This window comes from Neovison vison, chromosome 4, assembly GCF_020171115.1.
Source record: "Neovison vison isolate M4711 chromosome 4, ASM_NN_V1, whole genome shotgun sequence".
Classification (NCBI taxonomy): domain Eukaryota; kingdom Metazoa; phylum Chordata; class Mammalia; order Carnivora; family Mustelidae; genus Neogale; species Neogale vison.
In genome coordinates this window covers 17,151,200-17,175,303 of record NC_058094.1, presented here as the reverse complement: position 1 = coordinate 17,175,303, position 24,104 = coordinate 17,151,200, and the positions used below count along the sequence as shown (strand labels likewise).

Below are 24,104 nucleotides of genomic sequence, written 5' to 3'. Positions count from 1 at the left end.
ATTCTTTTCCTAAAGAAGAATTAAAGGATTTGAGGAGCCAACTAAGAGTTTATGTCCCGTCACACAGATGTCCCCTCCGGTTGATCCCATGAGCGTCTCTGGTGCCCACACGCTGCAGATCTTGTCACGGACATGCAGACTTCCCTGAGGACACAGAAGAACTAGGGAGAGATCAGGAACCAGAGAACTGGGCCTAGTTCCTTCCTTTCACGCTGCTCTGTCGTGATGTCTCTTCCAAAAGCTTTTTATAATGTATTTCCTTCAGGTCACTCTTCTATTCATTTCCATGCTACCCCAGCTGAAGGACACGTTGCCCTGTCTGATCACACTTTGAGTCAAGGACAGGGAGCAGTGGGGGCAATGTCCGCTGAGGCTCCCCAGGAAAGTCATGGTGGAGGCCCACATCTTCAAGGATTCCTGACATTGGCCCCCAACTGTGCCATGTCAGGTGTTGCTGGACGAGGGGTGAAATGGTGTATTTGCAAGTGGGCTCAGAATCACTGTGAGGGCTTTTCCTGGTATACAGAGGTGCTTCTTTGTATCTGCTGTCATGGGTTTTAAGGCTTGACTACTGTGTGGCCTTGAAATCACTCAGACTCTCTCTCCTCCTCAGTAACAGGAAAGGACTGGATTTCTGTGGTCCTTCCTGGCCCTAACGATTCTTTAAGTTTTGTTATTTCATGCGTTAGCATTTTTATAACATAAAAATTACGTGTGTGTTTGGATGCAAGAGTTGTAGCATAGAACACTGACGAACTTCAGGAGTTGTAGGATATCTTAACTGCATTATTTTTGTTACCCTTGGACTAATTTCAAGATAATCACTTTCTCACTTTAGGAAAAAGAAAGTCGGGGTTCATAGAAATTCCTTGATGTCCCCGTAGTCAGCATGTGTACTGGAGCTGGGCAGATTTTATTAAGGGATAGATTCAAATTAAATAAGACAGTTGTCATGTATTTTAAAAACGAGCTTAATCCCACAAGATCTGACATGTATTCAAAGGACTTGTTATTTCAAAGACAGTGGGCTCCTGTCTGTGTGCCATGTGGTCCGCTGACGTCCTCGTGGGTGGCACATGAGAAGTGCCTCCACCCTCGAGGTTCAAGGCAGGCACTCAGATTACCCTAAAACCAAACAGATCCTACGAGCCATGGGAATCCCAAAGGAAGTGGGGTAGAGAAGACAGATGGGGCTTATTCCACTGTCAGAACCGCCATGACCCCAACTTTTAGGTGATTTTTCTTTTCTTTCGTTTATTATATTTAGTGGGAGGAAGCTAAAGAAAAAGACTTCCATTTGAAATCAGAAAAGAAAGCTTCGGCTCTCGCAGATGCATCCAGAAAGTGCTTTCTACAGAAAGAGACAAACGATGCTTTAGAACATGCCGGCCATGTGCACAGGAAAGGTGAGTGTCCGTGATGAGTGCCTTTCTCTTCGCGCTGTCACAGACCTGTCACTCAGTGTGCTCTGCTGTGACAAGTAAGTCCCCAAGGTGTACGTCATTCACGTCAATGCTCAGCTAAAAGGTGACAACTAGTCGCCCTTTCGTTGGTTGCTGGGACTTGTTTTTTGTTTGTTTGTTTGTATGTTTGTTTTAAAAAACTCCGATCAAGAAAACTCTCACCCACGCTGTGTAGTTCTGTTTTATTCCCTGGTTGCATGGTCCTGGTTAACCTCCTTAATCTGTGAGAAGATGATTTGCTCCCAAAGTGCTTCTAGTTTCTTTTGGTAAAAATGTATGCTTCGCTAACAGCTGGTCCTCAAAGCAACAGCATAGCAGAGTAGCGCAAGCAGAGGCGCTGTAACCATCAGGTTTTGGTGCCGGACTTGCAGTGGCATCAGCTGTGAAAACCTAAATTACTTAGAATTCTTTAATCAAATGCAGTTACAATGAATTTTTATTTTACTACATTTTGCATCATTCCAGTCTTTTTTTTTTTTTTTTTTTACTGTATATGGATTAACCTTTTTTTAGTAACAGTCTTACTGGTAAATAATTCACATGCCATACGATGTTATGGTATTAAGTTGCCATATGTAAAAATACATATATATTCACGGAGTTGTGCAACCATCACTGTGATCAATTCTAGAACAGTTTTAGTGCCCAGAAGGAACCCTCTATGCATTTGCGGTCATCCCCCCATTTCCCCTCCCCCCTCTCCCAGCCCCTGGCCACCTCGGATCAACGTCCTGTCACTATAGATTTGAATGTTCAGGAAACGTCGTATAAATGGAATCACATCCTCTGGTCTTTTGTGTCTGACTTCTTTCACGTGGCGCGACGTTCTGAGGCTCGTCCGCGCATCAGCGTGTCACCCATCTGATGGCCAGTGGTCCACTGCAGACACCTTCCACTCTGAAATTTATCCATTTGTCGTCAGCTGATGAGCGCTGAGGCTGTGTCCACTTCTGGGCGTCTGTGAATAATGTCGCTGTGTGCCTGGCTTCTGTAATTCACACATTCGAAAAGTAGAAATGTAGGTTAGACGCGTTGGCATTGAATTATGCGTACTTCTGAAACTCGTCATTAGCTCTCGGGCTCTAGATTCGGGGCCCGCGGACCACCCCCGGGGAAGGAGGGAGGGGAGGGTCACTCTGCACAAAGCAGATATTTCCCAGTGGCTCACAAGAGGCAGTAAGCAGGGGAGCTGCTGCCTGCCGGGGACCCTCTCACACTCCCCCCTCCTCTAGACAGAAACGATGCTTGAGGCTATTAGAGAAGCTGTGGCTTTAGAAAAAGGAAAAAGGAGGAAACTGCAGCAGAATTTCCCCTTCTGTCTTCAGTCATCTTCCCGCTGGGTCTTCCCACCGTGCTGCCTGTTTTTATAACTTTCCTAAATTTCACCAATGAGAGATGATTTGGCTAATAATCATCCATTTTTCAAAAGGCAAACGGCGACGGATTTGTCACTTTCTTAATCAGGGTGTATAAGTGAAATCAGTCATTTGCTCTTAACACTGGGAGATAATCAGCTGTAATTAGGAAAACGGCATTTAGATTTTTTTTTTAAGATTTTATTTATTTATTTGACAGAGAAAGATCACAAATAGGCAGAGAGGCAGGCAGAGAGAGAGAGAGAGGAGGAAGCAGGCTCCCTGCTGAGCAGAGAGCCCGATGCGGGACTCGATCCCAGGACCCCGAGATCGTGACCCGAGCCGAAGGCAGCAGCTTAACCCACTGAGCCACCCAGGCGCCCATGGCATTTAGATTTTTGATTAGAGGCGCTCGCCATTTGTTTGTGCCTCGGGGCCTAGAATGGAGGCACCAGGAAGTAGGAAACCGGTAAGAATCTGCCAAGGGCAGGTCATTTATTTAAAATTTTTTAAATGTCAGGGGGGCACCTGGGTGGCTCAGTCGGTTAAGTGTCTGACTGTCGATTTCGGCCCAGGTGGTGATCTTGGGGTGCTGGGATCCAGCCCCGCAGTGGGCTCTGTGCTCAGAGGGGAGTCTGCCTGAGATTCTCCATCTCCCTCTGCCCTCCCCACACTCATGCTGTCCCCCAAATAAATCTTTTTAAAAAATAAATAAAAATTTTGCTTAGTGTCAAATTTTTATTACCAGTGAGGAAGAAATTCTTACTATTTTCTAGAAAACAGGATCTTCTGGACAGTGTGAATGGCCCTTGCTACCTCTAAAATCCATCTTCCCTAAACTTAAATTGTAGCTGAAAAGCCATGTCCTATAAAATGATATTAGCGCAGTTTTCAATGGGCGAAGGATTTGAATATACCATTCTCCAGCGAAGGTACAAATGGCCACAGTACACACACGAAAAGACGCTTAACCTCATCAGTCACTAGAGCCATACAAACCAAAATCACATGAGGAAAAAAAAATGTAAAAATACAAAAACAGAATGAGGTACTAGCATGACTGTAATCCAACACAGCGAGTGTTGACGAGGGTCCTAGAGAAAAGGGGATGGTGCTGCAGGTTGTGCGAAGTGGCAGCCACTTTGGGAAATAGTCCGGTAGGTTCTCAGAAGGTCAAACACGAAGTGGTCATGTGACCCGGCAGTTGCGTACCTGGGAGATGGGAAACACGTCCATACAAAAACCCGTTCAGGAAAGTCGCAGCGTTGCTACCATAATAGCCGGGAAGTGTAAATAGCCTGGAGAGCCATCAGGCAAGGAATGGATCCACACAGATCCACATGGTGAAAACTTAGTTGGCAATAAGAAGGAACTAATACTTATTTATGCTAGAAATTGGAGGAACTTTGAAATCTCTGTACTAAGTCAAAGGAGCTAGACATCAAAGGACACATATCCTGTGATTTATTCGTATGGAATGTGTAGAACAGGCAAATCCGTAGACACAAAAAGTAGGTTAGCAGTCTCACAGGGTTGGGAGGGTGACTACTGATGGGGAGCTTGGGGTGACGGAAATGTTCTAGAGTTAGTGGTGATGGCCATGCAACTCTGAACTCAGAACATGGAACCGTACACTTTCAGGAGTGAATTTTATGGCATGTGGGTTCTATCTCAGTGAAACTGTTACTTTAAAAGAAGACATGAGTACATGGCTGTTACCAGGTGGGGACCAGGTTTCTAATTACTGGGTCTTAAAAAAAAAAAAAAAAAAAAAGGACAGGCCTGGAGCATCGGGGAGCACACTTCAGAGGGAGGATTTCACGGTGTGGTGTGGGATCCCAGACTAGGTGGCAGGAGCTCTGAGTCCTAGTCCCAGCCTATGGTAAATGAACACAGGCGTTTAAGTAAAGTTGGCCAGAGTCATGGATTTATTCAGAAGTGGTGACTGGTCTTCAGTTTCCTCATTTGTAAAATGACAACATTATAGACCAGGTAGTCTTTAATTTTGTTCCAGTGCACCATTCTCTAGCCATTGATGGTTTGTGGGCCTCTCTGAGACTCTTCCCAGAAATAAGCACATGCACATGCACATAGACACACAGAATTTTCCTTTATGATTCTTGTGGGTTCCCCAACCACAGCCTCCATGAACCCTGCTCATATAGGACAGAACTTGCTAGATGTAATTAATCAATGAGAGAAAGTTGCCTGCCGTGGGGATTGTTAGACCAGCTGGAGAGAGCTCATGTACAGGATACTTAGAGTTGTCACTGGAGAAGACAGAGGATAGGGACCTTCAGTGCCAGGCTCAGGAAGTGGGCCACGTCCTGTCTGCCACGCTGGCTACCCAGCAGAATGACCTGGAAACTCTACTGTCCGGCTCACCTCCTGGGTAAAGAACTCGGTGCCTGGGGTTAGAACGGAAGAATTTTAGTTTGTACCTTTTTAAAATTGTACTCTTAATACAAATTCAGCAAATAAATACTGATTTAAACTAATAAGAATCACCTTTGGGGCTTTAAAATACATTACATTAATAAGAATAAGTTGCAGTACAATAAGTACAGGAAAAAACTTCGAATTTTTGCTTTATTCTTAATGTGTTCAAATGTGTTACTATTAGCATTTATTATTTTTTTGTAAATTGCACAATTTTTTAAAAAACCCTTTTAAGGACCTCACCAACAGTGATTACATTGGCAGATCTAGGATAGGAACTAGGAAGCTGGATTTTTGTTTTAAAATTTTTCTGCTCGGCCAGTACTTGAAACACAGCTGTTGGCAGAGGGAACCATTCCGTGCTAGAACAGAAGTGATGTTCACACCATGGTCCTTCCGGAAGAGGAAGTAAGCAGCCAGGGGCAGGATGGCTTTTGGGGGACAGATGATAGACAAGGGACAGTGAGATCGCAAATGTGGAACCAGTATCAGATCAGCTGTGTGTGTAGTGAATGCCGGTTATCCAGCTTCTGCCGGAATGTTCCGGGCTGGCGAGCTCCCTACCTGATTCCATTTCTGCCAGTATTTTATTTACAAGCTCTGTCTCGTAACATAAAATTGAATATGCCCTTTTTTTTTTTTTTTTTTAACTCCCTCATTAGAAACAGTTCTTTGGGGCAAACGCAGATTACATGTACTATCTCTGCCACAGGACAGCCCTTCAGATGTTTGACGATGACTCTCACGTCCCATTTCCTCACACCCGTTCAAATTAGTCATTTGGTAATCAGCCCCAAACAGTCTTAATGACTCATTGAGCTAAAACTGTGAGTTAAAACCATTAGCTGCAGCCCTTGAGACCAGGGAAAAGGCATCTTAATGAGTCAGTGTAACTCAGTCTGGGCCTGTCTCCTGGAGGCTCGGACCCTGTGATGGGAGTAGAAAGGGACCGTCGGGACTCTAGCTGGGCTGAAAAACAGAAAAAAGGCCCTGAGTGTCTTCGTTGAAAAGCCATAGGAGTTGGGGGAACGGTGAAAACATAGCCAAGGGGCCAATAAAACTTCTGAGATGAGAGTGATCAAGGAACAGGGGGAGGCACCCTGCTCCGCTCGCTGTTCTGGAAGTTTGCAGGGGCAGCCTGCCTCTCGCTGGTTCTCCCGCGCTCTCTGTGGGCGCCATGAGGCCCCGCCCGGTGGTAGCTGCCAGGGGTGGTCCTCGGGGAGTTCTCAGAATCTTGTCCAAGAAACATTTGGGATCTCTATCCTAACATCTCTGTTTTTGAGTGGTTGGTTTGTTTGTTTGTTTGTTTGTTGGCTCTTTGTTTTAGCTAAAGGTGTTTTTAAAATATGTCACCGAAACTTCAGCTCATAACTGCCCTTGCCCTGCCCTTAGAATGGGGACAGTGTTCTTCCCAGAATAGAAGTTGGGGAGTTTTCATCCTTGGCAGGTGTCATTTCCTGGGGACCATTTAGGATTCAGAACTGCTCTCGGCTCACTCCCAAAACTCTTCTGTATCTCCTCCCTGTTGTAACAGCAGCGTCCAGGGACCAAAACGGACAGGTCGCCTCCAGCTGTCTGCCTCGAACGTCACAGCTAAATGACATTTTGGAAATGGATTCTTCGACATGCAGTGAGTTGATAAGCAAGCACTGTTTCTTCTCTCACTTACAATTTCACCTTCATTTAAGCAAGACCGTGGCTTGAATCGTGTTTGCGCCATTCTGATGCCATTTCCCCAGGGCGTGGGGATAATGGAAATCCTGAAATGGAGACAGCAGGATTCTCAGCTCTTCCAGCTGGGGAAAAAAAAAAAACTGGATCAGACCGAAACCAAGTAGAGAAAATTTGCCAGATGGACGGCACTGATGCGAGTTCCTTTCTCTAATACTAGTTGTAGGTGCCTACACAAGTCTGGCACTAGCTAAAGTAATGATATTCACAACTAGGTTTTATACCCTCGTGGAAAGAAAATCTGAGCATTAGTTTTCAAAGCTATTGTGTATTTAATTTTCTGAATGTTCTTCTGGACTGGGCTCTTTCCAGGAGCCACTGAAGACAGGGGTTTGCTGGGGGTGGGGGGCACTGTGATGGATGTCTGGGGGCCACTCCCCGGGGACCCGCCCAAGACATACAGCTTCATGCTGACTGGCCAACATCTGCTTCCCTGCAAGTTTTTATTTGCAAGGGACCAGGTGGAAACCTGATACAGAAATACAGTCACAGCTTTAGCCCATAAAGGAGCTGACGGTTTTCCCAATAAAGTATTTGATTTCTTTTTAAAATGGGGGAGGGAACAAGGAACATTTTCAACAAAACTATCATATAGAAGAAACAGAATTTAACGAGATCTTTTGAGTTCCTTTAGAAGAACAGAGTCTTACACAGTGTCCTCTGAAGACAGGCTTTATAAGAAATATATCTAGTAACAAGTCGTGAGATTGCAGTGTTGTAAGTTTTTGCTGACTCATGCTCTATAAGCATCTATAGATTCTGTGTCAGGATAGGAATTAAACCAAAAGTCATGCATAAGTTGAATGAAAGTACACGGGACCTTTCAGCTGTTCTTTATTCTGACATGTCAGAACTTAAATTTTTAGTTAGATAATTCTAAATTAGAAAATCAAGTCAAGACATTTGGTAAGCTTAGGTATTTAGCAGCAAAACAAAACACAAAAGTGGGATTCCTGTGGAGGAAAATACAGTTTTCAGAAATTGGAGCTGTTTGAATATGTAACTAAGTTTGAAAGAATTGTATTTTTTTAAGGTCCTTTTTTTTTTTTTTCAGATTCCAGTGTTTACTAGCCCCTCAAACTCAGTATGAAATGGCTGTTGCACTTGGACACATTGTAATATTTTAATTGGACTCTCCCTCTGTTGGCCACTATGAAACCATTTGATTTATTTATTTTTATTTAGTCATTGGGAAAGTAGTCTTGGTATACTTTTCTAAATATTAATTTTGGCAACTTGGGAGTGCTTTTTCTATCTTTAAGTATTCTAGTGAGGGAACTGAATGTTGCAAAGAACTCTCTCATCCTCTCTTGGACAAGATTTATTCCTGATTCAAACACTTATCTATATCCCCCCAATTTATAAACAAGTGCTACATAACCAAAAACAAGTAAGTTCTCTGATAGCCTTCATTCAATTTTACCAGTAAGTATTTGGCTTTGTAACTGGAACAATGTAGGAAACAAGATGTTAGGCTTTTTCGTTCAAGATGTTTTGACTTTTCAAATATTCATTTCATTATTGGGTTTTGGCAACGTATTTACCTTCAAAATAAATGCTGTATCTAACATCGGAAAATTAAACTATTAATTTTACTCTTTTTTTGAAGTTTCTTTAAATCAAAGAAGAATGCAGTGGGACACCACGGAGCGGGATCTTATGGAGAGAGTAAGAACTCTTCGCCAGAGACTCACCGCCCAGGCCCGCAACAGATGTCAGACACCTCACGTTTTGGCCACGTAGAGGGCTTGAGAGAGTCAGAGAGATACCTATTTTGCAATCAGTGACACTGATTTTTAGGTTATTTATTTTATATCCCTACAGAGGGCAACTTTTTGTATAGGAAGAAAATGTGTGTATAAAAATTATGTGTACTATTTCATTCTGATGCTTTTGGCTTGTAAATGGCTTCTTGTACTTTTCATAATAAAAGGCTTTAAGCTCTTAGGGGCGCCTGGGTGGCTCAGTTGGTTAAGCGTCTACCTCAGCTCAGGTTGTGATCCTGGAGTCCTGGGATCGAGTCCCTTATAGGGGCTCCCCGCTAAGTGGGGACTCTGCTTCTCCCTCTGACTGTCCCCCTTCTCATACTCTCTCTCTCTCTCAAATAAATAAATAAAATCTTTAAGAAAAATTTGTTTGAAGCTATTAAAGCTTGTTAGACTCTTTCAGTTTGCAAGGACCCGCATAAACCTCTGACTTGAGTTGACAAGGGTTTATTTTAAAGGTAAATGGAGGGGCACCTGGGTGGCTCAGTGGGATAAGCCTCTGCCTTCGGCTCGGGTCATGATCCCAGGGTGCTGGGATTGAGCCCTGCATCAGGCTCTCTGCTCAGCAGGGAGCCTGCTTCCTCCTCTCTCTGCCTGTCTCTCTGCCTACTTGCGATCTCTGTCTGTCAAATAAATAAAAATCTTAAAAAAATACAAAGAAAAAAGAAAAAAAGGTAAATGGAGAAACAAAGACAGGAAATCATCTCAACAACTGTGCAACCAAAAGTGAGAGAAGTCAGCAGGACATGTAGAGCCCCACTGTGTGTCTGGAGCCCCCTGTCCCACAGCAGCCGGGTCTCCTCTTCTCCAGTGAGCCCCCCTGCTCAGAACATTGCCGTCTCTGTCTCTGCTTCCCCACACAGCCCCGGCTCCACAGCAGGGCTACTCACAACTTCATCATCTTGGATAATTATTTCCAGAACCTTCCTTGATCCCATTTCAAAAAGGAGAGTAGAAATAACTCAGGGACCTGATGTGGGGATTAAATTAAAATGTAAAATTCTACTACTGTACTTGACGTAGAGCATGCAGTAATATATAGAAGTAATTCTTGTGTCTGCGGTCATAAAGCATAAACTCTTTTTTAAAAACATAATCCTAGAGTAAACCAAATACTCGCAGTAAGCAAAATGCTCTCTTGTCCAGCAGGCAAAGTGCTAATGCAAGGCGTTGGTTGCCCAAGAGCACTTTGCTCAGCCTACTTTCCTGTTCATTTTCAGGCTGCTGTGAACAGGCCTTCATGGGCCACGCTGGTGCGTGTTTGGCAACAGCAAGTCACAGGATGTAAGATGTACAGGGTAGAATGGAAAGCGGGGTGAACTCGAAATTGGTGAACTCAAAATTGCTTGCTCACCTGAAAGGATTGGAATTCTAAAATATCCTGATCCTGCCAGCCAGAATCAGCTACATCAAGTCAGATTTTCACCTCTATCACAGGTCCCCTTTTTACCAGGATGCACACCTACTCAGCCTGGTTTTGCAAATACACACACCTCTTTCATGGTGTTGCAGTATTTTTTTTTAAGATTTTTTATTTATTTATTTGACAGAGAGAGATCACAAGTAAGCAGACAGGCAGGCAGAGAGAGAGGAGGAAGCAGGCTCCCTGCTGATCTGAGAGCCCGATGCAGGGCTCGATCCCAGGCCCCTGAGATGGTGACCTGAGCCGAAGGCAGAGGCTTTAACCTACCGACCCACCCAGGTGCCCCGCAGTATTTCATTTTTTAAGAGTTTACATTTGGGGCACCTGGGTGGCTCAGTGGGTTAAAGCCTCTGCCTTCCGCTCAGGTCACTATCTCAGGGTCCTGGGATCGAGCCCTGCATTGGGCTCTCAGCTCAGCAGGGAGCCTGTTTCCCAGCCTCCACCCCACCCCACCCCCACCCCCCGCCTGCCTCTCTGCCTACTCATGATCTCTGTCAAATAAATCAATAAAATCTTTTAAAAAAATAAATAAGTTTCCATTTACCCAGGGACAGTTACACATACTCTCAACCAGGTGAAGCTCTTCCTATGAATTCCTTCAGCCCTCTCTGACTCTAGTTCTCCCAGGAACAATCTTGATCACGTCACTGCCGTCGCAGATTTCAGACATTGGGCATTTTCAGATGCTGTCACACGTAATACCTGAACTACATTTCTGATGCTGTCTGCTTCTTGACTATCTTCAACTTAACCCCAATGTCTTTATAATCTAAATTCTCTGGGACTTGAAGAAAGCTTGAGCTTAGCTAAAATTTCTTCCCACTCCAGATATCTTCTTGAAGTTTCTCTCAAGTACTCCCTTGAGCTTGTTAAAGCAGAGCGGTTCCTAAAGGCCTTTTCATATTTATTACATCCATAAGGTTTCTCTCTGGTATGAAGTGATCCATGTTGGATAAATTTGGGGCTTCAGCTGGATTCTCCACATTGGCTACACTACAGAGTTTCTGTCCAGTATGAATTCAGTGGTGTTGAATAAATGATTAACTTGGTTTAAGGCCTTTTCAGATTTATTACATTCATATGGTTTTTCTCCAGTATGAATTCTCTGATTTTGAGGAAGAGTGGAGCATTTTGCCAAAGGCCTTTCCACAGTGATTCCGTATTGACCAGTTCGGCAACAGTGGTGACAACAAGCGCCACCAATGGCTTCATTTGCCAGTAGGGGTGCACTCGGCAGAGCTGCTGGGGTTCAGGTCTAGACCCAGCCAGGAGACAAACCACAGGGCAGTTTGAACAGGAAAAGCTTCAGGTACTAGGTGAGTTACTAAACAGTGATAGGAGAGAACAAGAGTGTTCTACAGGGTGCCTGGGACGGAAGGAGAGGAAAGGATAGACTGGGAAAGGAGGCCCCTCCCTCCGCAAGGCTCTGGTTTAGCCCTGGTAGGAGAAGTTCTATGGATTGCCAAGGCCAGAGTTAGTCAGTCCGTGTCTGGGGCACAGACAATCCAAGGCTGCGGGGTGGGAGGGCATGGGGAGGCAGCGCAGCCTGCAGCCGGCCCCTGAGTGTGGTCAGGGTGGCTCTGCATTGTCCCGGTCACAGGGCCATGGGAAACCACCCTGCGGGCCCCATGGGGGCAAAACAAGGCTGGAAGGCAGGTGCCCAGAGTGGGTGGGGTGTTGCCGCTGGCATCTGACCTGGAACGTTCCCTGTGATGGGAGGATTGTGACAACGCGGCCATCGGCAGAGGCCGTGAAGTCACTACGAGCCTGTGCACTCTGGGCACACAGCCGGGGCAGTAGCACTGGCTGTCCCCACACACTCCCGCTGACCACAGGGAAGCAGGAGCCAGAGGAGCAAAACAGCTCTTTGGGAAGAAGAGAAGGGCCATTCCTTCCTCCTGGCCGTCCTCCGGCGCCCCCTACTGCCACTTTGGCATCCTGCGCCCTGAAGAAGGGCTCCAGGAGCCCCGTGGGTCACCACTGCTCTCAGTTTACCCTGCTGACACAGAAATGTGGACGCAGTGTGGGTGTCTTTATAATCGCGTTCAGACGCCAAAGGCTGCCTGGCATGATGTAGATGAAGGTATCCAGACGCCTAGGAGGGTAGGAACGCAGGCGTGGGTGGATCACGTAGGAACTTGTCGCTCACGGGCTCTGGAAGATGCTCCCCTCCAGAAGGACCGAGTGCAGAAAGGATCTGCCAACTTGAAAAGCTCGGTGGTGGTTCTGTGGGTGAGACAGTGCCAGCGATCTGCTACCAAGGACAAACCATTCGGATTCGTGGGCAGAGGAGAAGCAGTAGTAGTGGGGGCCCGGGGGCTGTTGGTCATGGATTATGTGGTCCCTAAGAACGAAGCAGTTGGCCTCTCCTAAAATGTGGCTCGATGCGGGTAACAGGAAAGCGTCCCGATCTGGGGGCTGAAAATCTGCCTTGAGTCACCGCAGGGGAGAGCCATGCCTGTCGCCCTTTCCAGACCTAAACTTATTTCCAGATCCAAAGCCTCTTGACCCAAGGCAAGGCCAGGTCCCCCTGCTCCCCCACACCCCCGCCCCAGGAAGGATCCTGCAACAGCGAGTGCCACGTATTATGCTATAAGTAACCCCCAAGTCTTCCCTAAGGACCTGTTGCCGTTCACCTGAGGGACTGGACCCAGCCCTTCCAGGGGCTCCGAGACACTGGCTCCAAATTGACACTAACTGCCGTGTCCCCCGAAGTCAGGGCTATCGGCGGCAGGTGGTGGGTTTGGGGCGGAGCTGGAGTCACAGCGGAGGCAGGGCCGTGAAGCCGGCTGTGGTTGGTTTCCGAGTACCCGAACCATCACCGGGCCCAGCCTGGCTGGCAGACGGCAGGGTCTCCGCGCTGGCACCACGACGCGTTGAGTAGGGGGCCGTATGGCAGAAAGAGGGCCGGGACAGCGTCCGGAAGGTGCTCCCTGTCAGGTCAGTGGAAGTACTCTCCACCCGTCGGGGACCTGCGGAGATCCGGGCCGCATCAGACGGCTGCAGGGTGAAGGCGGTCACAGCCAGCGCATCGCCGTCGGTTTGCCGCGCAGGAACCGTCGGGGACCACCGCGGTGGCCGGTGCACCTGCTTTGGCCGCAGTGGCAGCAGGGCCCCTGGTCCCGCCCCGCCGGCGGCCGTCGGCCCCCCTGCTCGGAGCGCTCCCGACCCCCCTCCCCTGCCCCCTCGGGTCCCGCCGCCTCCCAGCGCCGCAGGCCCACGCTGCCCGGTGCTGCTTGCTCAGTGCGCTCTGCCGCCTGGCCGCGCGCGACGGCCCGGTCTCCGGGGCCAGGGCGGAGCGACCCGGGAGGGCGGGGTGGCAGGGGTACTGCGCCCTGGGGAAGCTGCGGTTCTTTGTCAGCGGCTTACGGGGTCGCGGCCTGTGTGCCGCGTGTGTCCCCCTGTCGTCGCGCCTTGGCCTTCCTTCCAGTCCTCAGTCCCGGGCCCGGAACACAGAAGGGAGACTTGACAGCGTGCGAGGACCGGTTTTTCCAGCAGGCGAGGCGAGCGCGGCGTCGCCCCGGAGACCCCTTTGCGGAAAAGCGCGGACTCCGGGGTCTCTCTGTGCACCCGCGGGCAAATAAAATCCGTCGTTCTGGCTGGAGTGGAGACGTAGAGCCAACAAAAGTATTGTGCCCCGTGTGAGGATCGAACTCACGACCTTCAGATTATGAGACTGACGCGCTACCTACTGCGCTAACGAGGCACCTACTCCCAGCTCTCCGCCGGAGGATAATGAAGCTAGTGCTGGGGCCCGGTGCGCATGCTCAGACGAGAAACTGCGGCTTCATTTCTGTCTGCTCTGAGTTCCCGGACGCGAGCGCCAATGCGAGCGCAGATCACCTCCCGCCGACTCTCGAGTCTTCCTCGGCTTGCCAGATTATCAGTCAGCAAATACTGGGGTTTGCTTGACCCCTCTGGGCTGAGGAGAGAGGACACGGAGAATTGGGATTCTTCCTGCTTCTGTACTGTCTTATTTTTTAAATAGCGCGTCAAAGCGTTTGCGTACTCGGGATCTCGAGAAACACTCACTGGCACCGGCTGTATTCCCGGCCCTGTGCTGGGTGTTCGCGGGGGCATCCCCAGCCCCCAAGGGTTGGAGCGGAGGCGCAGGTGCATAATGATTTGAAAACACACATTTAAAAAAAAGAGAGAGAGAGAGAGAGAAAAGAAAAAGAACGAAAGGAAGAGAAAAGAAAGGAAGGAAGAAAGAAAGAAAGAAAAACACACACATCCAGGCAAGCACACACGCCCGCCTTTCTGGCCCCACCGCCGACCCCGGATCCAGCCGGGGCCCCGACCCTCCCGGCCCCCCGGGTTTGCCCGCGGCCCCGAGCTTGCAGGCCGAGGCCACTCCGAAGCGAGAGCAGCTCGGGAAACAGCCTCAGCACCTTGGAAGCCCTCCCCCCAATCCTTCCCCCAACGCCCAGTCCTTTACATCAGCTCATTTACTACCTTCCTTGTTAAGGGAAACTATGTCACTACCATGCATGGAAAATGGTAGTGGGTGGGTTGGTTTGTTTTCAACACAGGTTAAAATAAACACATTACTATTAAACTAGAAAACACTTTCCCACGTACCATCTAAAATCAGTCACATCACGGCTCACTTAACATCTGTGTTATTTCTCTGGATGTCAATTTTACCTTCAAAAACGTAAATTAAGAGTGAACTCCAGCCAGCGACAGGCTTGCAGAAGGGCTTTGGGGGAGTGTCCCGACGGTTGCCAAGCTTTTGAGAAGCCAGCAGTTTGCTGGCCCGCGGGCCTCGAGGACAGCGAGCCCTGAGATGTTCAGGTTGATCCAGGCGCGGGGCACACTGACGCGCACTGCACAAGTCTTTCAACGTTTTCTATTTTCCTGAAATTTGTCTTTATAAAAGGTTGCGGGAGGAGTCGTTTAAATCACCCAGAACTGGGGAGCCACGGTGGGATGTGGAAGGGAACGAATGGCCATGAGTGTAAGGAGGTGGGAAAATGCCATTATCATCCCCAGAGCGGGCACCAGAACTCCTGGGAGTTGGGGGGGAGAAAGTCAGAGGTGGGGTGGGTGAAAGATCTCTATATTGGAGAAAGACCCGTGCAGTGGGAGGTCAGCGCGACCCACAGGGGGAAAGACAGGGCGAGCTCCTGGGCAGGGGAGGCTGGGGTGGTGGGACGGGGGAGGGGGCGGGGGACGACTCCTAAGGGCACCTTCAAGTCTCCTTAGGAGGAGTCGCGGGGTGGAACAGACGGTTCTGGAGGAGTTTCCCCCACCCTCACCCTCCCCAGTGGAAGCCCCACGATCACGCAGTCCTCCCACCCACGGTCCCGGGGAGGCGGGGGTGGGGGGATACCTCACTGGGGCTATGCTCCAGGTGCGGTCACCGGGGCCCCAGGACAGCCCGCGGGTGCAGGATGGCGAAGAATGGGGCAGAGGGGACAGAGAGGGAAACCCCCAACACACACACAACTCATAGGAACCTTTATGGGGTCCCTATCGACTACAGTTACAAATGACTCTCTCCTGGGTCCCCGCAGGCCAACGGACAAACTCTCGCCCCTCCAGGGTTACGCCCTCAAGTCATGTTAGAACTGCAAAAATCTTGGAAAGCTCCCAAGTCCATGAACAGGGAAGTGGCCAGAGGAATGAGGGTCCCTCCAGAATGAAAACAAGAACAGGGTAGACTCCATGCCTGATATGAAACGACTGAAGAAAGCAAGGGCAGAACCGGGTGTGGGGTGCGCTGCCATTACTGTATGAAGGGGGGCAAGAGTGTTCATAGTTGCTAGAGTTTGCACGTTAAATCTCTGAAAGGACACACAGACAACCAAAATCAATGATTAATACGTGCTGGGGGAGGTGGAAACTGCATGGTTGAAGGCAAGGATGGGATGAAGACTTTCAAAAAAGTGAACTATTATGTTAGCAGTTTTAGATTTACAGAGAAATCGTAGATAGTAGAATTCCCATAAAGACCACCCCCAGTTTCCCCTGTTACTAACACCCGGCATTAGTGGGGTATGTTGGCTACAATTAATGAACCAGTGCTGATATAGTATTGCCTGGAGTCCCTCCTGATTCAGATGTCCCTAATTTTCCCCAAAGGTCCTTTTTCTGTTCCAAGATCCCTTGCAGAATCCCACGTTTATAATGGGATCCTCCCGTGCCTCCTCCTTAGGCTGCTTCTGGCTGGGTTAGTTTCTCAGACTTGCCTTGTTTTCGATGACCTTGACAGCTTGGAGGAGGACGGTCAGATATTTTATAGACTGACCCTCAGTTTGGGGATTTGTCGGATGTTCTTCCGGGATGAAGACTTTTCACAGTATACCTTTGAGTAGTTGAAAATAAGATATTTGAACAATGGTCATCTATTCTGTATTTAAAATTTTGAATCAATTAACCGAAAAGACCCAAAACTGCAGGAACAAGGGAAGGGGGAGAAGGAAGGAAGCAGAGGGGAGGGAACGGGGAGAAGAAGGAACCAGAGGAAAGGACGGCGGAGGAGAGTGAGGAGGGGAGGGTGAAGATAAAGGAGAGGGAGAAGGAAAGGTGAAGAGAAGGGGAAGGAGGGAGAAGCGAGGGCGAGGGGCAGCCCTGCGCGGGGCTCCCGCGCGTTTCTACCCGGACGGCCGCCAGGGGGCGCTTGGCCCAGCGGTCCCCGCCCTCACCCGGGCTAGTGGGATCGTCCTGACGCTGGAAGGCGGGCGGGTCCGTTTGGCTCTAGAGTTTCCCTGGGCCCGCAGCCCGGGAACAAGGGCAGGGGGAAGGGGAGCGGACGCGGGGAGGGCGGGGCGCGGCCGTTTGGTGAGGCTCGGGACACCGCGCCACGACCGCACGCTGGGCCCCCACCCGGGGGACCGCATCATCGGCATCCAAACCTACTTATGGGAGCGGAGCACAGGGGCGACGGTCGGGGGTCGGAGGGAGGAGCGGGCCCAGGTTCCACTAAATAAAATATCTTCATGTTTTAAACACGTGTGTCACAAGTTTTCAAAGACGATTCTGAGCGAGTCCGAGCTGGGAGGCCCAACCTGCTTCCTCCCTGCCTCCATGAGGCCCAGGGCCAGCAGAACCCGGGCGGGTGCCGAACCCCCGCCCCCACCCCCCTTGGATGCCGCACAGGGAACCCTTGACTGCCTGTGTCCGGACTGCGTCTGGAGTAAGGGGTGGTCAGTGTCACCTGCCCACCAGGGTCGCAGACGCAGTGATGATGGCCAAGGACCCACAGGGCCTCAAGTGGTGCCCGCGGAGGGGATCCCCAGACAAGCCCTTTGGACCGGCCGTTCTCCAGGTGGGTCCTGCCTTTTCCACCCCCAAGCACCTTGTCAGGGGCAGGGATCTCTTCCTTGCCTTTCTTCAGCCAGCTAAACCGTCACCCCTGTAAGGGCGGATTTAGCCAGAGCAGCTCCATCAGTCAAACAGTGATTTTGTTGTTTATGCAGGAAAACTTAAACTGACCCTGCTCCCCCCCACCCAAGGAACTTAAAAACAAGTCTGGGAAACCAGTCCCAGGTAACAAAGCCCAAATACAAGGGTGGGTCAGGCCAGGTGGAGGTATCCAATCCGTGGGGGGGGGGGGAGGCATACTGTCTCCCTAACTACCGAGGAGTATGGGCCCTGCCCTTTGGGGGCCCTTTTGGGCACCAAGTCTGAACAAGGTGATAGGCTCGTTCAAATATCTACTATAGGGTAAACTGTAATTCAATTGGTCACTTATGTGTGACCTAGCATAACTCTGCAGCTTTCTCTGTGTGTTACAATCTCATTGGCCACCTGTGCATGGCCAGGCCCAACCACATGGCCTTTGCCCTTAAAAGCTAGTCTGTAAGGCAGGGAGAGGTCGCCTCTTTGCAAGAGACAGCCCCAGCGGCTAGGTTTGATTCTTGATTCTTGGCGCGAAATAAAGCTTTGCTTGACCTTCGCTTTGTATCTATCTTGCTCCTTTGGTTATGGACCCAACAACCCCCTCTGCAAGAATCGGATCCCCATTTCCTTCCTCATCCGCTTCCTTCCCCTCTACGCCCCCCTTGGGTGGATAGTGGGTGCTGTACACTTCCTCTGCGGCCTGCCGCTCACTTACTCCTGGAGCAACCAGGAGGACTCGGTACCGCCCTGTCCTTCACTTACAGGTGGGCAAACTCAAACTGAGGGCGAGGAGGGGACCTGCTCAAGTTGGAACCGCTGGTTGCAGGAGAGGCAGGACCCCACGCGAGTGAAACAACGCTGGCCTCTCTCCAGCCTCCCCTCACCCCAGCAACAACCAGCCAACATGTTTCTCACGTGCACCCCCTAAAATAATTCTGAAACATCTACGCACGTCCTTGAATAACGTTGATTCCTAAACTTTCTCATTTTAAGTTCAGTTACAAAAGATGCAATTTCCAGGAAATGCAGATTTTCTAAAAATAAAACTATGATTTTTTAAACATGTGTCCGATGAAATAAAAGCATCCTATGGATTCCATACAAACCACTATCTATTTTTTTTAAGATTTTTTAAAAACTTATTTGGGAAAGACCGTGTTGGGGGGCAGGGAACAGGGAGAAGGGTACAAGCAGACTTTGCTGAGCTTAGAACCCCAGGAGGTTCTCGATCCCAAGGCCCCGAGATCATGAGTCAGATGCTCATTCCAATAAACCACTCAATCCTACCCCCACCCCCCCCAAAACCCATCATCTATTTTAAATACGTCTGAACAAGCTCCCTTTTAATGCTTGGTAAGTTAACATTTATTTCCCCTTCTGAACTCCTATTTCCATTCTACTGCCTCCTTGGCAGAGTTTTGTCCTTGTAGAATACATGTTCCATGTTTGAATGATTATTGATCACCCTAACATGACTCTCAGCGACAAAAACATGTACATAAATGGGAATCTTCTAGTTTCCCATGAACATAAGGCTCTAAGGGGCAAACTTTCCTTCTAAATTGGCATGTTGTTATTTTTATTAGTACTCAATGAATCAAAACTTATAAATATATAGCTGTGAAGCCTAATTTTTAATTTTTTATAAACATATAATGTATGTGAAGACTAATTTTTAATTAAAAAATATAAAATTTTATCCAAAACAAATATCCAAGACATGGATGCAATGTTCTTTTTTTTTTTTTTTTTTTTCTTCAGAGAGAGTGGACATCCACGTTCAGGGGAGGGGCAGAGGGAGAAATAAATTTATTCATTCATTTATTTATTTATTTAAAATTTTGAGAGAAAGCTGGAGCAAGCACAAGTGGGGGGAGGGGCAGAGGGAGAAGCAGACTCAAGGCTGAGAAGAGAGCCCATAGGGACTCAATCCCAAAACCATGGGATCATGATCTCAGCCAAAGGCGGACGCTTAACCAACTGAGCCCCACAGGCGCCCCGGATGCAATGTTCTAATCCTATATTGTTCATATAGAGTATAGGATTATTACTTTTTGCTAGAATAAGATAGGGTTCAACATTAGTTTTATTCCTATTTTTCATATTTACAGACATGAAAGTTGAGAAACTGTTCACATAAAGAAGAAAAAAGGGCAGAGATAGTTTTGGTTCAGCACCAGAACTCAATTCCTTCAGCACGTTTCAAGTTCTAGCCTAAAATCACTTTAAAATTAATTTTCATCCATCTAGCAGTGTTTTTAATTAGAAGCCCCAATAATTAGTCATTAGAATCTTCCGCTTTCTCAGCTTCTAAGTGATGTTGAATGGAACATTCCCATTGCTGGTGGTTCTAGAGGTTTCCATACCCGCCTAGTAGTAGGATCCTAAAAGTGGAGGAAGAAGAGATGGGAAAGGGCAGATGGGGAAGGAATAGTGGCCTGCCCCTCTTCCAGCTGGTCAGCTTTAGGACCTCTTCACATGCCCCTGGAGGTACTGACAGGTGGTAGAGGCTGTCGTAATCCCATTTCACAGGATGGAACACTTGCGTGCTTAAGTGTGTTGCGAATTACTGCTCTCCCACAGCCTGGTTGGACCCAGGCAGGGTGGCCACCCAGGGAAGCAGACAGACGATCCAGACCCAGGGCAGTGAGAGCAGGTCCCAGGAGATGGCTCTGGAGCCGGAGATTAAGGAGCCAACAGAGACAAGTTCTCCAGGAACAGCCAGGACTTGGATCTGGTTAACAGCCAAGGACAAAGAGAGAAACCAAGAGTCACTCCAAATCAGGATGAATAATGTCCAGAAACATTCTGGTGCCACCACCAGGCAGGAAAACAAGAAAGAGGGGCCTATTTAGGGGGAACCCAATACATGCTGATTTTGCATCCTTTGTATTATGGAAATAATACGTGCTCAGTATAGAAAACATATGCACATACATACCCTCTCCGTCAAAAACTCCCAGACTCGCGCTGCTTTCACAAATCATTTAACACCCAATGGCTTAAACAAATATGTATTTTTATTTATTTCTTAATTTTTTAAGATTTTATTTATTTATTCACAGAGAGAGAGAGAGAGATCACAAGTAGGCAGAGAGGCAGGCAGAGAGAGGGGAAGGGAAGCAGGCTCCCTGCAGAGCAGAGAGCCCGATGTGGGGCTCGATCTCAGAACCCTGGGATCATGGCCTGAGCCAAAGGCAGAGGCCTTAACCCACTGAGCCACCCAGGCGCCCCCAAGTATGTATTTATCATGTTTAAAATATAATTGTACTGAAATGCCATTCACACATGATACCAATTCATGACCCAGTGTGTTAAATCCAATGGTTTTGCTCTTTTAAATTATTTTTTAAATTGTGGTGACAGATACTACACAAAATACACCATATCAACCATTCACAGTATGTAATTCAGGGGCACTAGGTTACTTTACAATGTCAGGCAATCATCTTAACTATCAGTTTCCAGAACCTTTGCTTCACACCAAGCAGAAACTGTACCCATTAAGCAATAGCTCCTTATCCCCTTCCCCCTCCCCGTAGCCTCTAATCTACAATCTATGGATTTGCCTATTCCAGACGTTCACATACATGGAATTGTACATTTGTCCCTTTGGGTCTGGCTCACGGTGCTCAGCAGAATGTTTTCAAGGTAAGCATGTATTTTTCTTGCTCGTGGGTGTGTGGGCTGCTAGCTCCAGGCTGAGGTTGAATTCACCTCTGCTCATGGTTGTCTCCACGTTCTCCTGGGACCAGCCATTTCTGGCCTATATTCTTCTCACTGAGGGTCATGGCAGCCCGGGAGGTGAAGCTATGCTAAACAAGCACATTTAAAGCCTCTGCTCTGGGTACATCCATCAAAATTCCACTGGGCCAACCAAGGCCCCTGGCCAAGTTCAATGTCCATGGGGTAGGGAAAGAGACTTGGCCCGCAGTGGGAGAGTTCAAAGCCAGGGCAAGGGACGGCGTGAGGCGGGGAGGGCAGTGATCCAGTCTGCAAACAAGTAAAGAAAATCCCCCTCGTCCTACTCTGGGGCCCAATCTGTTCCCTCTCCGGAGGGCGACCACCCATATCAGTGTCCTATTGTCCTATGACTAAGAGCAAGCCTGGAACTATTTTTCCTGCCAACACAGATAGATCTTCCTGTTCTTTGTAACCATAGCGGAGTGTCCCTGAGAAGGGGAGATCAGGCTGGACACACGCAAGGGGGAGACCATGTGAGGGCACAGGGAGAAGATGGCCATCGACAAGCCAGGGAGAGAGGCCTCCGAGAAACGCCCTGCCCACACCTTGGCCTCAGACTTCCGGCCTCCAGAACGTGACAGACGCAGTGTCTGTTGTCCCAGCCACCCCATCTGTGGTATTTTGTGGCGGCAGCCCCAGCTGCTCTAGTCTTCTGATTGTGGAACATCTCATCCTCGCCCGTCAGTAACAACTGCTGCAGTGAACATTCTCGTGCGTGTGTTTGACAGGCGACGTCTGAGGAGCTTGTGGACAGCCACTTCGTTCCGTCCTGGGTTCTGGTGGATTTGCTGTGTCTCTCCCAAGGGAGCACATCTAGAATTTTCCGGAATTTTCCATTTACCTGAGGGTGAAGCCCAGAAGCTCCAGGATCAGTCTGCACCAGGGCGCTCCCAGCTGTGAGGAGCTGGGGCTTCTCTTCTCACGCTGACCTCTCCCTGCACTTCCATGCCACCCACGGGCCGCTGACTCCATCTGTTTGGCAGGGTCACAAGCACATGGTGAGCCGCCTCTGACCTGACCACAGCCCACAGCCCGCAGCCCGCAGCCCGCAGCCTCTCTTTCCTCAGACAGCTCTCCTGTCACTGCTCCGGCCAGAGGGAGCTCAGGGTGAGCGGCTTCCAGGGCCTATGCTCACTGTGAGTCTCATCTCCTTTCCAGCTCTCTCTGCTTTGAAAATAAAATAAAATAGGGGTGGCTCAGTCGTTAAGCGACTATTTTCCGCTCAGGTCATGATCCAGGGTCCTGGGATCGAATTCCCGCATCAGGCTCCCCGCTCAGTGGGAAGCCTGCTTCTCCCTCTCCCACTCCCCCTGCTTGTGTGCCCTCTCACTATGTCTCTCTCTGTCAAATAAATAAATAAAAATCTTTTTAAAAATAAAATTAAATTAAAAATTTCATCTATGTGTATATGTATACATATATATATAGCGCCATGTAGAAGGCTGAGTGAGAGGAAAGGCTATCAGGGAAGGAAGGACGCTGGGGAGAAGGCCGCCATTTCTGGTAAGTTCGCCTGTGGCACTCTGGAGAAGCAGCAGGCCTGGCTCCTTCCCAGCCAAAACTCAGTAGCTGGCTGCAGGCCCTCGTGTCTCATTTCATTATTCTACTGTGACAAGCCAGGAGCGAGGGCACAGCCAGCTGGGCAGCTGGAGGGGAGGCTGAAAGAGGCCAGAATGTGGGGCTGGAGGAGGGTTTTCCTCAGACTTTACCCTGTGGAAGTCCTCCTGTGCCCCCAGAGGCCTGAGCTTTGGAGTTCCTCTGTCCCCTCCCCTCACCACCCTCCACACAACCTCTATGGGACCTGCGAGCCCATTCCCTCCCCCACTCCAGCTGGTTCCTACCCGTCCTGCTGGTGGCCACCTGCACTTGGCTGTGACCTGAGAGAGGCCTCCTGAGCCCTGGGCTAGGTCAGGCCTCTCTGATCTGCCTTCTCTTGGCTCCCTTGACCTTAATGCTCATCTTAATTTGACGTCGTGATTTCTCCTTTGCTGTCTTTCCGGTGGACTGTCAGCACCTTTGTGACAGGGTCTGCCGTAGGCCAAGCAGAGCGCGGGGTGGGTCCTCCAGGGTTTGCTGAGGGGGGGACGCGTCTCACATCCTACAGTAATTACTTGTCTTTCCTGGATCATTTCTACAACCCCAACTTTTAGTCTCATGAGAGACCTGTTTATTAGTTCCAAATGGGGGCAGGATCAGATTTAATAACCAAGTGGCCTTTCCGTGGCCTGGCCAGGAGTGGACTCCAAGATCCACTGGCCGCTCCTCACATACGAGGTGAGGCGGGTGGCGAGGTCCCCTAGCCGGAGGACAGGAAAGGGTGACAGCACTCACTTCTCAGGGCCCTCCTGTTCCACCCGCCCCCGCCCTCTGTGAGACAGGTGGGAAAGGGTGTGGTCCCAGCAGCCATGGGGCTCCCAGCAGGTGGGTCACACCTAGATCAGGACAGTGGTTTTGCCTACAGATCCAACAGACACAATGGCAGGGACAGGGGTCCCAGGGTGCTTCCTGGCACCCCAACTGGTGTTAAAACACAGAGGCATGAGACCCCCTTGGTCACAGGGCTAATGGGCGTCACGGTTCCTACCTGCAGTGGCCAGGCATCCAGGCAGGACCTGGGCTCCTTACATACTAATGTTTTCAAATCGTATCACTAAAATCTACTCCTGCACCTGGATTTCAAACATAGCTTTTGAGCCTGAAATTGCACAACTACCTTGGTGTGTCATCTGGCTCCTAATTTAAGGCTTAGAGGCTCCAACTACTTTAGGTGACAGTCTGATAGCCAAAGGGAGAAAGTCTGATTACAAAGCAGACTTGGAGGTCCAGGCTTCTTCTG

At 49.1% G+C, this 24,104-nt stretch overlaps 1 protein-coding gene and 1 non-coding gene across 9 annotated transcripts in view; one reads left to right on the top strand and one right to left on the bottom strand.

Annotated features, from left to right (window-relative positions):
* Positions 1-8,958, top strand: part of TBC1D31 (TBC1 domain family member 31) — a 70,309-nt gene extending 61,351 nt beyond the window's left edge. For 5 of the 8 annotated variants that reach the window (XM_044245008.1, XM_044245012.1, XM_044245013.1 and 2 more), the window contains 3 exons: positions 1,268-1,406; positions 6,792-6,887; positions 8,598-8,958. In XM_044245008.1, the coding sequence (XP_044100943.1) occupies positions 1,268-1,406; positions 6,792-6,887; positions 8,598-8,731 (369 nt within the window). In that variant the 3' untranslated portion in view covers positions 8,732-8,958. The other 3 variants (XM_044245011.1, XM_044245009.1, XM_044245010.1) reach the window with 3 other exon arrangements.
* A 4,852-nt stretch (positions 8,959-13,810) lies between these two features.
* Positions 13,811-13,883, bottom strand: TRNAM-CAU. Its single transcript has one exon. It is a non-coding gene; the product is annotated as a tRNA-Met (tRNA).
* Between the last annotated feature and the right edge of the window lie 10,221 nt (positions 13,884-24,104).